This window comes from Polypterus senegalus, chromosome 2 (assembly GCF_016835505.1).
Source record: "Polypterus senegalus isolate Bchr_013 chromosome 2, ASM1683550v1, whole genome shotgun sequence".
In the NCBI taxonomy this organism is placed as follows: domain Eukaryota; kingdom Metazoa; phylum Chordata; class Cladistia; order Polypteriformes; family Polypteridae; genus Polypterus; species Polypterus senegalus.
This window is the reverse complement of record NC_053155.1, coordinates 47,676,997-47,690,183: the sequence shown is the minus strand read 5'-3', so window position 1 is coordinate 47,690,183 and position 13,187 is coordinate 47,676,997. Positions and strand designations below refer to the sequence as shown.

General features: G+C 33.7%; 1 protein-coding gene across 3 annotated transcripts in view; it reads right to left on the bottom strand.

Annotated features, from left to right (window-relative positions):
• Positions 1-13,187, bottom strand: part of LOC120522883 (rho GTPase-activating protein 6) — a 207,711-nt gene that overhangs the window by 176,259 nt on the left and 18,265 nt on the right. Inside the window, exon 2 of one of the 3 annotated variants that reach the window (XM_039743631.1) lies at positions 3,239-3,333. The exons of the other annotated variants lie outside the window; for them this stretch is intronic. Coding sequence (XP_039599565.1) covers positions 3,239-3,277 — 39 coding nt within the window. The 5' untranslated portion in view covers positions 3,278-3,333. The remainder of the gene's footprint in view (positions 1-3,238; positions 3,334-13,187) is intronic. 3 annotated transcript variants of the gene reach the window in all.

The window sequence follows — 13,187 nt, the reverse complement described above, 5'->3', positions numbered from 1 at the left end:
CTTTGTAGCATTTATATGGCAGGGCACATTTCCAAGTTCTTAGATTACATGTTTATAATGAACAGTATGACTGTAAATTAAAACCAGTGAGTGTTTAATATAGGGTGGAACAGTATACAAACTGTAGTGTGCATTCATTTTTACTTAGCCACCTATCTGATTATCTATATTGTTGGAACCTTTTATGTCTGGTGTTTTAAACTACATGCCATAAATGTCACAATGCAAGCTCCATTTAAAGCTTATGTAAGGCTCGGGTATAGTTTCATTGAAGCAAACTCGCTCAAATTTGCCTTTAAAAAATAATTCTTAAAAAAAATAAATCAGATATTCCAATTTTTACAATTTCATTACATTTTAGACAAAATAAAATATGTGCCATTCATAACATATAAAAACTCGCACACTTGCTATGCTTCCAATGACTCTAAATATTTATCAGTAAACCAGTGAATATCACACAATATGCCTTTGCCTAACTCCAATCAGAGAGATGATATTAATTCAACCAAACTTTCAATTGTATCATTGTACTCTGAATGACAGATTTACAAATCACTGTATTGCAAAAGGCGGACCAACAGCCTATCATACAGGACGTCCTTTTTAAACACCACTAAACATTTTCATGCAAAGGTATATAAAATGTTTTGTTTATACTGAAAAAATGTTCCAGGATTCAGAGAGAATTAGTGCAATTGCAGAAACAAAAGCATTCACACATGCCTCACTATTCTGGTTTGAAAACAGAAAATTGGAAGCTATTATATAAATACTTGCCTTGATAAATATTACAATATACAGTATTATTATTTGATATTTTCTTTAAAGCAAACACTGCAGTTCTCTATAAATGCATGGAAAATTTGTATGTTAAAAATACAACAAAGAATTCTGAATAATAAGTCCCTCATGGCTTTCATTATAAACAAGTAATTAACAGAGTTTCACAAGGCCGAGACAGTACCCTAGACATTATAAAAAACATTTTATTATACACTAGAAGAACTTACTCCAGCACAAAAGTAGAGTTTTCAGGGTCATAATTTCACTATATTAAGAAAATTTGCTTACTGAATGTGAGGCAGTATAAAGTGATGGCATAGGATAGAAAGGAGCAGCATAGAAAATCCAGTAGACAAAAATGAGCTGTTCTATCAGCTGCATGGTGGTACAGCAAGTATAATTCTGTGTGGAGTCAGCATGCGCTTACTGTGTCCAGGTAACTATTCCCCCCAAGGATAATGCCTTCTATTTGTAATAAAGGCTATTAAGCCAAGTTCAACTGAGTTAATAGAATTTACCCAGCATGTATAATAATATTAATAATAATACACTTTACTTATATAGCACCTTTCCCATTCTTATAGTTCTTCACAGAAACTCAAAATAAACAATAGGGCATATATAACACTGGATGCAAATAATATCATAAAACTAAGTAAGGATAAATACAGGAAAGAAAATGGTTAAATGCCTTCCTGAACAAATGCATTTTAAGTTTTTTTTTTTTAAAGAATGAATTAAGTCAGTTGATCTAATTAATCTAAGGAGGTTCTTCAAACGTCTGGGCGCTATATAGCTGAAGGTTCTATCACCAACGGAGCACAGGTTAGTTTGGGGCACAGAAAGATTGCTAGAATCAGTGGAGCTTAGTGGGTAAACAGAAGCATAGTGATGAAGGAGATTACTAATGTAATCTGGTGCAAGGTCATTTAAAGCTTAATAGATTAGTAACAGAATTTTATATTCAATCACAGGGAGCCAGTGAAGGAGGTGTGAAGTTATGTGCTCGCTGTCTCAAGTGTAAGGACTCTTGCAGCAGAATTTTGGATCAACTGGAGCTGTGATAACACATTAGAAAGAGTACCTGCCAATAGGGTGTTAAATAGCCAATGCAGGACGTAACAAAAGCATCAGAAAAGTAGAGGAATAAGTGAACATGGGATATGTTACATAGGTAGAAGAAAATTTCTTAATGTGATTTATGTGGATAGAATTGAGGAATCAAAAATGACACCAAGATTCTTTGCAGAAGAAGATGCGTGTGATAATGTCATTGAAAATGCTTTAGTGCTAGTTAACAGGACCGGTTTTGTTGCAGTTTTATTTTAAAAGCTTATGTCCAGGCTTTAATTTCAATGAGGGAAGTTGTGAGCTGAGAAACGTCTGATGAACTTTCATTTTTAACACTGAAATAATCTGAGTAGTATTTACATAAAAATGATAACCCATTTTAAAGCTATAAATAATTTGGCAAAAGGACAGCATGTAGATATAGAACAGCAGAGGCACAAAGACAGAGACTTCAGGAACTCCCTGTATGACCGGTGCTGAGCTGTTGACAAGACTAACAACTCTTGCCATCAGTCAGAAAGGAATAATAAGAGTCCCAACTGAAAAGCATCTCATCTAATGCTGATTTCTGCCCTGTGCTTGTTCCTACAGAGGCATACAGTAGATACACATAACCATAAAAAGGAACAATCAGTAACAAAATTAATATGTAAAATTACATTCTTCCTAAACTACACTTTTAAAAAGAGAAATAAATGTTTTTTGCCTAAAACCAAGAATACCCATGTAAGGGTCTTACATTGGTAGCAATTTATTAACATACATTATTCAGATTATCTGAGTAAAACTCAAAAATTGAACAGTTCCATAATTAAACATATCCTTGCATACAAATGTAGTACAATTAGAAGCTGAAACCTGTGTGTAGTATTCTGTGAACATCAAATGGGTTTTCTACCATAAAGACATCACAAGATTAACAGTAGCTTATTAAGTCCATTAAGCTATTTTGATTAGATAAAACATGGTTGTGCCAATATAGCCCCAGTAAATCAAGAATGCTTTTTATCACACATACCTAATAAATGGTGTGATAGTAGTGCTATATAGTGCCCGACCTGGCACAGACTGACTCAGAGACACATGTAAAACCCAGCAAAGACTTTACTTTCTTCACCTGTGGGGCACGTCTTCCCTGTGAACCCCACAGGCAATACAAAGTCCCAGTAAGCACAAATCCAAAGCACAACTACACACCCGTTTAGCACCACCACTCCTCCTTGGTTGCCTCGTCCTCTTCCCTGAGTGGTGGTTGCCGGCCCTTAGTTTCCAGAGTTCACGTAGTATTAGTTGTTATTCAACAGCAGAGGGTATCAAGGACTCATAGTCCAGGTAGAAATCACACATAGCGCAAGATCTTACTAAAGGAGGCTAAACTAACCTTTAGGTGGTTTTCAGATCCTTCCTGAAGTGTAAACATGAATTGTTCTGCAGAATTCTGAAGAAGTTAAGATACAGAGTAGTCCCAGGGGCATACTAAAAATGTGAAGACAGCAAACAAGAGAGAAAAATTCAAAAGGCTCCACCTCTTAACAAACTAAATAAAGAAGAAGAGAAGGAGATGGGCAGTCTGCTCTTTATTTTTATTTTAAATTCATATTTATCAAACAAAGCTTTTAAAATTTTTAGTCACCTGTGCTCCAGATTATATGCATATATTTAAAGAAAACATTCTTTTAAAGTGCATTTCACAGTAGAACTACTGTCTCATTTGTAAACTGTCTCTGACCAACTCAGGTATCAATGCTGAATGGTATTAGGTACATTACCTGATAAGAAAAGCAGTCTCTCCAATGTACTCACACTTTACTCTAAACTATACAGATATCCATTGCATTATACAAAAATTGAACTATGGAGGCAAATACAAACAATTAAAGGTAAGAATCAATCAAATCAGATATCTAAATTTATTAGTCATTGATTAAGATGTTTGAAAGGAGAAAAACAGTTCTTGCTATTGATAATTGACCCTGGTTAATTTGAAAAAGACCCATTTTTTAATGCGAGTTATAAGTCATGTTAGTGTACTAATACTAAGCTTACCAGTTTTTAATACAGAAAATAAGTATAATATCTTGAACATAAAATAATTCTGCCAGATACTGGAACTAACATACAGCATTGTATTAAAATGTGTTTTCTTGTTTCTATTTTGCCATAAGCAAAATTTTTTCATGTGGAGAAATGCTGACTTTTTAAAAGTATTGTGTCACTTGACTGAACCATAACAGAATGTCTGAACCCAAGATCCAGCAAAACTAATGAGCTTGCCTTGAAGCTAATACTTTATTTTTAACTATTCAGCACATGGGAAAGGCATAGAATTAACACACTATAAGAAGATTATTTTGTGAAGGCTTACAGAAAAACAGAATCCTACATTTTTGTTTTTTTTGTTGTTTTTTTTATTTTTTATAATGAGATCTATAAGCATCAATGCAACACAACAGATGTATGCTCAAATCAAACAATTTTATGGCACAAGGATAGATCTAACACCACATCAGACATTCGATACATCTTATGTGCACAGTAGAGTATCATTTGTTAGAAACCATGGCACAATATAACCATTGAAGAAACAGAACTACAAAAACCAAAGTTGGATAATATATGGCCTGAAGCTATAAAAAATTTGGAGAATAGAGGGATTCACCCTTGGTAAATATCAAAACTCGGCCCACCACTACCACTGCAAGTAGACACGTGAACGCAAAACAAATCCTTATATCAAGAAAACAGTACCAGGAATCTGTGATACAATGTACTAAAACCATTTTACTTTTGTTCTCATAAGCATATTTAGGAAACATAGAAGGTGCATTTTAATAAATTGAACCCTTTGCTGCTTCAACGTATCTGGGAAATTTTAAGGCTTCTGTTTACAGGTTTGGACACCGACCCAATCAATTCCATTTTAAAACAGAAAAAGAGACAAGTTATTTCTTAAAAGTTATAAAAATGGTTCATTTTAGAACATAGTTTTATGTGGAAAAATTATATATACCATAATTGTGAGGAAATAACTTTGACTTCTTATCCTCAAATGAATCCATAGACATACCCATAAACACCCATACACATATACAAATCTTAAAAAGATGTTTCAGAGACAGAATTTTGGTAGACAGCTCAGGAAAGCAAAACAAGTGGTCCTAGGAAAGATATGTATCATGTGGGAATTTCTAAGAGATCTTGTCTGCGAGTTTTAAACAATTTAGGATTTCTGTCTTTGGATGTGGATGTAAGTCACTTCAGGCATTTAATTAAGAGATGTTTGTTACTTTAAAATCTGAAAACAGAAACCATAGTTTTTGCTAATTTATCATAAATCTTTTTTCTTAATTTATTTCATGTTTTTACTGTGGACTGGAGCTTAATAATGAAAGGGTATGGCATGTTTTTAATTTCTCCATCATGTGCTATATTATGATTGTTATCCATCCTTTACAATATAGTAAGAGAAAATCTTTCTCTTATTATAATTCTTAATTGGACAGTAATTTCCTGTATTAGAAAATATTGATGGAATTGCATGATTATTGTTTCTTTTATTCTTTCTTCTTATGACCGTAGCATAACTTTTTTGACTCCCATCTATATTTATTCTGCAACCTGGCTTAGGTGTTTGTTGCACTTTAAACCTACATGAGTGTAGTAAGTGTACCCTGTTAAGGCCTAATTGATTTTCTGCCTTGTGTCCCATGTTGCTAAGATAAACTCCAGTTCCCTACAAACCAGAAATAGAAAAACACAGCCTAGAAAAATATATGTGCATGAGTTATAAGTAAATACATAGACTATAAAAGCTAAATAAGGACCAAAGACAATTGTCATAAGTATTTGACAAAATCACTTTGTTTATTAGAGCAACTTGAAATTTTCCCTGCAACTTCAGTACATCTCTGCAGTCTGTAAGTAATTTCCCGAGGCCCCTGAAATACAAAGCTGAATTTCGTGAATTGCACCTACAAGCTATTTTGTTTCTTAATTAATGGCAGTCTACATAAGAGGAAGCCTACTTGGGAGTATTTCCTTATCAGATTTCCAACTAGAGTCACTTAAAAGCTTTTTAACTCAAGCAAATACAAACCTTGTTTTTACTTATTTGTGGATTTAAAAAAGTACATTTTTTATTTCTTCAGGAATGAAACATATGTTATAAAGAAATAAACAAACCAGATATTCATCTGGAATGAATGCTCACAAAAAAGCCATGTATGTAAGGTGTAGGGCCATATAAAAGAAGCCAAGCAAATTTTATATTAACAAATTTATGTTTACAATTCTCAGTCTTCTGAATAACTACATGTTTTTGACAAATGGTCATTAATATACTTTAAAACTACAGGATGAATGATATAATTTGGATGAAAGCTCAATGGTATTCATAGTTATTAATTTATAACTTTTCTGAATAAGTGTATTCCAGTGAGTAAGTATATATTCATTATATAAACACTTGATATTTATTTTTCCAAAATCACAGCACATTGGGGAATTTCTGATAGGTTTGAATCTAATACGTTATCAGATTATATAAAAAAAAAGTTAGAAAATGTATGCATGGAGCAACATTACGGTTCATTTGACGGCTGTTTAGTCACTGTAATAATTACATTATTCAATGTTTTGTGAATTCCACTACTCTTTGTACACTGAGAAATGATGTCTCCCATGGAAAATCTATGACTATATTTAAAACAGCAATGCTTCCTCTCTGTTCTCTTCATTCAAGAGAAGGAACTGGACATACTTTGACTGAAGTATGACAAGGGTTGAAGTTGATCCCTTCCTGTATTTTCCTATTTTTATAAGGTTTGTAAGTCAGGATGTGTTTAGAAACTCATTTGTCTTTTGAATGTCCTAAAGTCCAGTTATTAGGCTCACAACCTCTCACGGTTGTTAAATTGTATTATTCCCCCAAACTATGTAATTATTTTAATGCTGAACTGTCATCATTCCTTTTTCAGCTACTGCCCTTTCTCCAGATATTTCATTCGTTGGTGACTTTAATATTTATGTTGACTCTCCAGAGTGTTTTTTTCAAAAGTTTTTAATCTGTTCTAGAATGTATGGTATTACTCATCACATTACTTTACCTACTCATTGAAATGGATGTACACATTATCTGGTGTGCTCCTCTGGTTCAGCTCCCATTCATTTTACTACACTTGATCTTCCAGTTACTGTCAATATCTCAACTCTCTTAATTAAGATAAGTCACATTCACATTATATCTTTTCATAATCTGAAAATACTTCAACCATGTGTTCTTGGCTCCATTATTAGTAACAATCCTTTTCCACACAATCACTCTTCCACCACTGACTTAACTGCATATTATAATAATTATATTTCATATTGTTTAGATAATCTCGCTCTTCTTAAAACACAATTTCTTTTAAACATAGCGCACCTTAGCATAACTCTGAGCTGCATTGTATGAAATTCCTGTCCAAAAGAAATGGCCTGACTGTGCATACTCAAACATATGTTGACTATCTTCTTAAATAAAAAAGCTCCATCAGCTGCCAGATCTGCTTATTATAACACTATTATTAGTACTGGCCTAGGAAGTTCCAAAATTATTTTTTCAACAGTTAATAAGCTTCCACAGTTTCACTGTACTTCTCCTTTTATTGTTTCTTTAGAATTTTCTTGCTGTTTTTTTAAAAATGTTCCCATCTAAAGTTGATGCAATTCATCAGCAACTCGGCTCACACAACTGCCTAAAATTTTATCCTGGATGACTGCACGTTCACATGTCACAACTTAATCTTCAGATGTCTCTCCAGTTAATGACATTTTGATATCAAAGATTATCCATAAATCTAATTTATGTATATGTCATTTTGACCGAATTCACACTGTCTTAGTCAAAGCTTGTGTACCTTTCCTTGTTCCTCTTCTAACCTCTATTACTAATTCTTTTATTTCCTCTGGTATAGTCTCTGACAGTCTTAAAATTGCTACTGTCACCCCATTATCAAGAACGCCATGGATAATCCCATTGATTTCAGCATTTGTTCAATTTCCAATCATCCCTATCTTTCCAAAATGTTAGAATATGTTGTTGCTTCCAAACTATTTGATCATTTGAACATTAATAAATATTTAAGTCGTTTTAAGTGTGGCTTCTATCCTAAACAAAGCAGCAAAAGAGACTTGGTTAGAATAATACATGATCTGCTTCTCGCTGCTGATTGTGAATTACTAAGTACTCCTATCCTTCCTGATCCTAGTTCGCAATTTGTCATTCACACACTCTTTTTGGAATGTTTGTCTTAACTGGATGTAACTGGCATTGCTTATTCATGGTTTCAGTTTAACTAAACTAACAGATTTCAGTTTATTCAAATAAATAACCATATTTCTTACCATCCCATTGATACCCATGGTGTGTCACAGGGTTCAGTACCGGATCTCTTACTTTCTCATACTTCATTCCTGTTGGTTCAGTTATGCATCATCATTGTATTTAGTTTTATTGTTATGCTGAATTTCCCCTTGGGATTAATAAAGTATCTATCTATCTATCTATCTATCTATCTATCTATCTATCTATCTATCTATCTATCTATCTATCTATCTATCTATTTAGCTTTATACTTCTACCAAACCATCCATTATATTAAAATGTGGTCAGCATATTATCTATCTCAGCCTTAAGGAGTCTGAAAATTATCTTCTGGGTTATCCATTAAAATTTTGAAAATTTTAACATCTGCATTGATGACACCATTATTCCTTTAAGCCCTCAAGTCAAGAGCCTTGGTGTTGCTTTTACAGCATTCTGTCTTTTCAATCTCACATTAACAATACACCCAGTACTGTCTTCTGTCACCCTTGGTAACACTTTAGAACTTCACTGTTCTGCTCTATGGCTGAGGGACCAGTTCTTGCGTTTGTTATAACATAACAAGGCTATACTACTCCAATGCTCGATTGTCTTGTATTTCAGCTAAACCTGTTAATAAGCAGTAAATTCCAAGTTCTGCTGCTTGCCTATTAAATCAAACTATGGGTTATTGTTACATTACTCCTACTCTATATAAACTTCACTGGCTCCCAGGTAAGTATTTGACTATAAAATTCTTGTCTTCACTGAAAAAGCACTCCATGATCAGGCTCCCAGTTATTTAACACCAGCCTGTTTACTGCTTGCTCCCTTCTACATCTAACCGTTTTATTTTCACATCAGTCCACCTGTCTTCCATGGGAGGTCAAGCTTTAGTTACACTGCTTTTCAGCTCTAAAACTCCCTCATTCATAATATTTGTTATCTTGATATTGTTTCTTTATGATAAAAACATCTTAAATCTCACCTTTTTAGAATTGCCTTCTCAAAAGCATAAATGATATCCTAAATCATTGCTTTATTGTATTTTTCATAGAAGTATGTTTAATTTTCTTTGATTATTTATTTAATTTTATTGTTTTATGGTTTTATCCTGTAATGTGTCCTTGAGTGTCTAAAAAGGCATAACTAAATAAAATGTATTATCATTATTATTATAAGTACTATTTTCCTTTACTTTACCTTTTACTTTAAAATAAATTCTTCAATTTGTTAAGAGTAGATTTTTCCTACATTTTAGAAGGGTTTTATTCACCCAGAGAATAATGGACACATGTAATAAATCACCAAATAGAGTAGTTGAGAGCAGTACTATAAAATCCTTCAAATATAAATATGTCATTTTTGAGAAATTAAGTGAATAGGATAAGCAGTCTTTTTGGTCTGAATGACCAGTTCTCATCAAAATTATTATAATGTAGCAACCAGTTGAGAATTATCAAGCTACTCCATTCAGCAACACACTCTTTCACACCTCTGTACTTTAGCTCTTTCAATGCAAGGCCTATATTGAGCTAATAGTCAAGATAACATGCTCATCTTTGAGATGTAGAATGAAATTGCAATACTTTAAGCAAAAATACCCTATTCAAAAATGAGGTTATTGTGCAAAAAATATGAACCCATAATTCTAGACACATAGGAACAGGAATTATCACTATGTCAGAATATTAATAATTACTACACCAAAATACAAGGGTTACATTACATAGCAGAGCAAATATAAACTACAGGTGGAAAGGCATAAAATAATCTGTGATATTATTTAATCTGTGTTATATGTCATTGTATTGACTTTGTCACAATATACAGCTGTTCTGGATGTTACAAATTTACATAGTGGTTGTTTAAATATTACACAGCTTGCTCCTAAATTTAGGAAATAAATAAAACAGCATATGGTAAGATTAAGATTGCCTTTGCACTTGAATAATACATCACAATGTGCAAAAGAATGACAACCAGGTAAGGAAAAAAGGTTGTTTAAATGTTCTCAAAGTGGATTTCTTACTTTGTACAACATATAAGGGGTGTGTCACCTGTTAAATCCTGCTGTGCTCTTAAGAAAGGTGCTTAATCTGGCAGTGCTTAAACCACACAAACAAATGTTCATAGACTGTGGTGAGGAATTCATGAAAAATAATGTAAAGTTAAAGCAGATTTTTTTACTTAAAATGTTTTCTCCTTTAGTTGTCAGCACAGTGCAGCCCTGACTAATGTTTAACTCTTTGCCATTCATGCAAGCCAATAAGATCTAAGCAGGGGTATGTACAACATGACTGGTGTGAACAAATGCCAGAACCTATTACTATGATACAGATAATACACACAAACAGAGGGTCAGGTGTGCAAACCACAAAGCATATATTTTTCAGTGTCTCATATCTCTTTGAAGTATGATTAGCATCATATATCGGCTTTGGACACTGCATATTGATAAACTGCCCTCTTCCCATGCTAATGACACAAACTTCCAAATTCTCATGCTTACCCTACACCAGTCTTCTATGACATGTAAGAGTGGCTGCCACAGCAGACCATGCAGTGGACCTCACTTTCGGTGGTAGTTGAAAGTGATATATTTAACCATTTTTGGGAAAAAAAAGCATCCTTATTGTTTGTTTAATTTTATAGTTTATAGTTGGTTGTCATCATCTCATGACAGGGGGTCACCAATCTGTGATGTATTATTGCCTTTCCTATGTCAGATGCCTGAGCTTGAGGGCACTGTTATCATCCCTTTCTGGCATGTGTACTTTCCTTTAGAAGTTTCATTTTCAGCTTTCCTTTGAGCTTCTCAGACTAAATATATCATTTCAGGTACCACTCAGATTTGTACTTTGCTGAATCATCATCATAAGCTTGTATCACAAACTTGCTATGGAGCAGTCAACAGATAATTTAAAAAACATACTGCTAAGAATAATCTAATCCCCACTTCCCTGTTTAAGAAATCTCAAAATAATATTTCCACATATCCTTCCCAGGTCTTACTGCCATAATATTGAGATAGCTCCAGAGGATTTCTTCTAATCTGAAAGGGTTTTGTAAACTTTGAGATCCATCTCATCTGAGAAGTGATACTCCTAGCTGCCACATACTCAGCCCCTTCCTTAAGTCAACCATAATACCAGAAGTCTGCTGCCTAATTATTTTTCAGCTGTTCTGTATTAGCTGAGTACGGAGTCAGTGGAAACAATGGTAGGTTTCTAAAAGCAGTCCTTCTCGTTAATCTGCCTACTTTATCTGTCATTGTCAAGTGCAATCCTGAGGTAAGGCAATCCGTCAACCTCACATGCCACATAATTAAGCTGTACATATATTTGTAGTGCTTGCCCCAACACAGAACTGAAAAGAGCATGCTCCTAAAAGCCTATTCATCCTTTTTTAGGATGTATAACAATGAGTCATCTATTCCTTATAAGGCAGAGACCAGAAGCACATGGAGAAGGGTATGTTTGAATGTAGCAAAAACAATGTACAAAACATCACGATACAGTGCCAACTCTGAACCATGATTAAGTCCAATCAGTTTCTTAACTCAGTATTAATCATACTGTTAACTGGACTCTTTTTGCATGGATAGATCACATTACACATCTGTCTGTTGTCTCAAAAAATATGTCTTTTGCTTTGAAATTCAGAATAATAGTTATTGTTTCCAGGTCCTTCTTTGAAAAGAGATCCTTACTTCCTACATTATTTGTTTCAGTCTAATTGTAAAGGAATTTTACTAATCTTGAGTGATAAATAATAAGGGAATCAACAAATAATTAATTCCATGTTCACCATTATGTATGGTCACATAAAGCTTCTCTGTTTTAATAATATCAAAAAAGAAAAAAAGAGGGATTGATGGGTTGAATTCCTCCCCATTTTAAGTTGTTGATTTTAGAGAAAACTAAAAATGTGCTGGAAGAAATTCCTGACACAGAAAACCTTTAACATGCACTGTACAAGATGAAGAGTGTGAATTTAAACATAAACATAAAGAACTGGTTGCTAATTGAGAAACTGGTTGGAGCAAAAGCATGTCCCCACAATATAATGCCCACCTCAGTTGTATGTACATGTGCTGCAACATCTTTTATAAGTGTGAATTAAACTGCAAATATAGCAGGCGAGGGATATTGCATATTTTGTTAAGTCATGGAAACAAATGTATTGCAGCATACTGCATCCATCCTGTGATATAGCCCACCATGAAAAAGTGCCATCATTTGTCATGGATGGCCACAGTAGCTGAGTGCTTTCTTTCCTATGACCTTCTTAATCAGAAACTATTTTTCAAGTCAAATAGAACATACCATATAGTTACATTTTCTGTCCCTATTATTTGGCTGCACCGAAATTCCCTTAACAAAATGTTTAATGGACCAAACAGGATTAGTATTCCTTAATCCCTCAGCTTTATTATCTCATTTTCTTCAAAGTATTTTATTATGAGAGCTGCTTTAATTGTAATTGAATTATTAATCACCTCTGTTTGGGATTCTTCCATTTCTTTTTTATTTACTTATTGATTGATTGATTGCTTGTAATTGAATTTTTTTTATTTGACTACTTAGAAAGCACTTTGAGCTCCAACTCTGTATAAAAATGTGCTATATAAACAAAGGCACTTGCTTTATGATAAGCATATACACAGTGATCAGCTATAACATTAAAACTACTGACAGGCGAACATTGTTTATCTTGTTACAATGGCATCTGTCAAAGGATAGGATATATTAGGCATAAAGTAAGCAGTGAGTGTGATGTGTTGAAAGCAGGAAAAAATGGGAAAATGTAAGGAGCTGAGAATCTTTGACAAGGGCCAAATTGTGATGGTTAGACAACTGGATCATAACATCTCCAAAACAGCAGGTCTTATAGGGTATGCAGTGTTTAGTCAGTATCAAAAGTGGTCCAAGGAAGTACAGCCAGTGAAATTGGCAACAGGGTTATGGGTGCCCAAGTATCACTG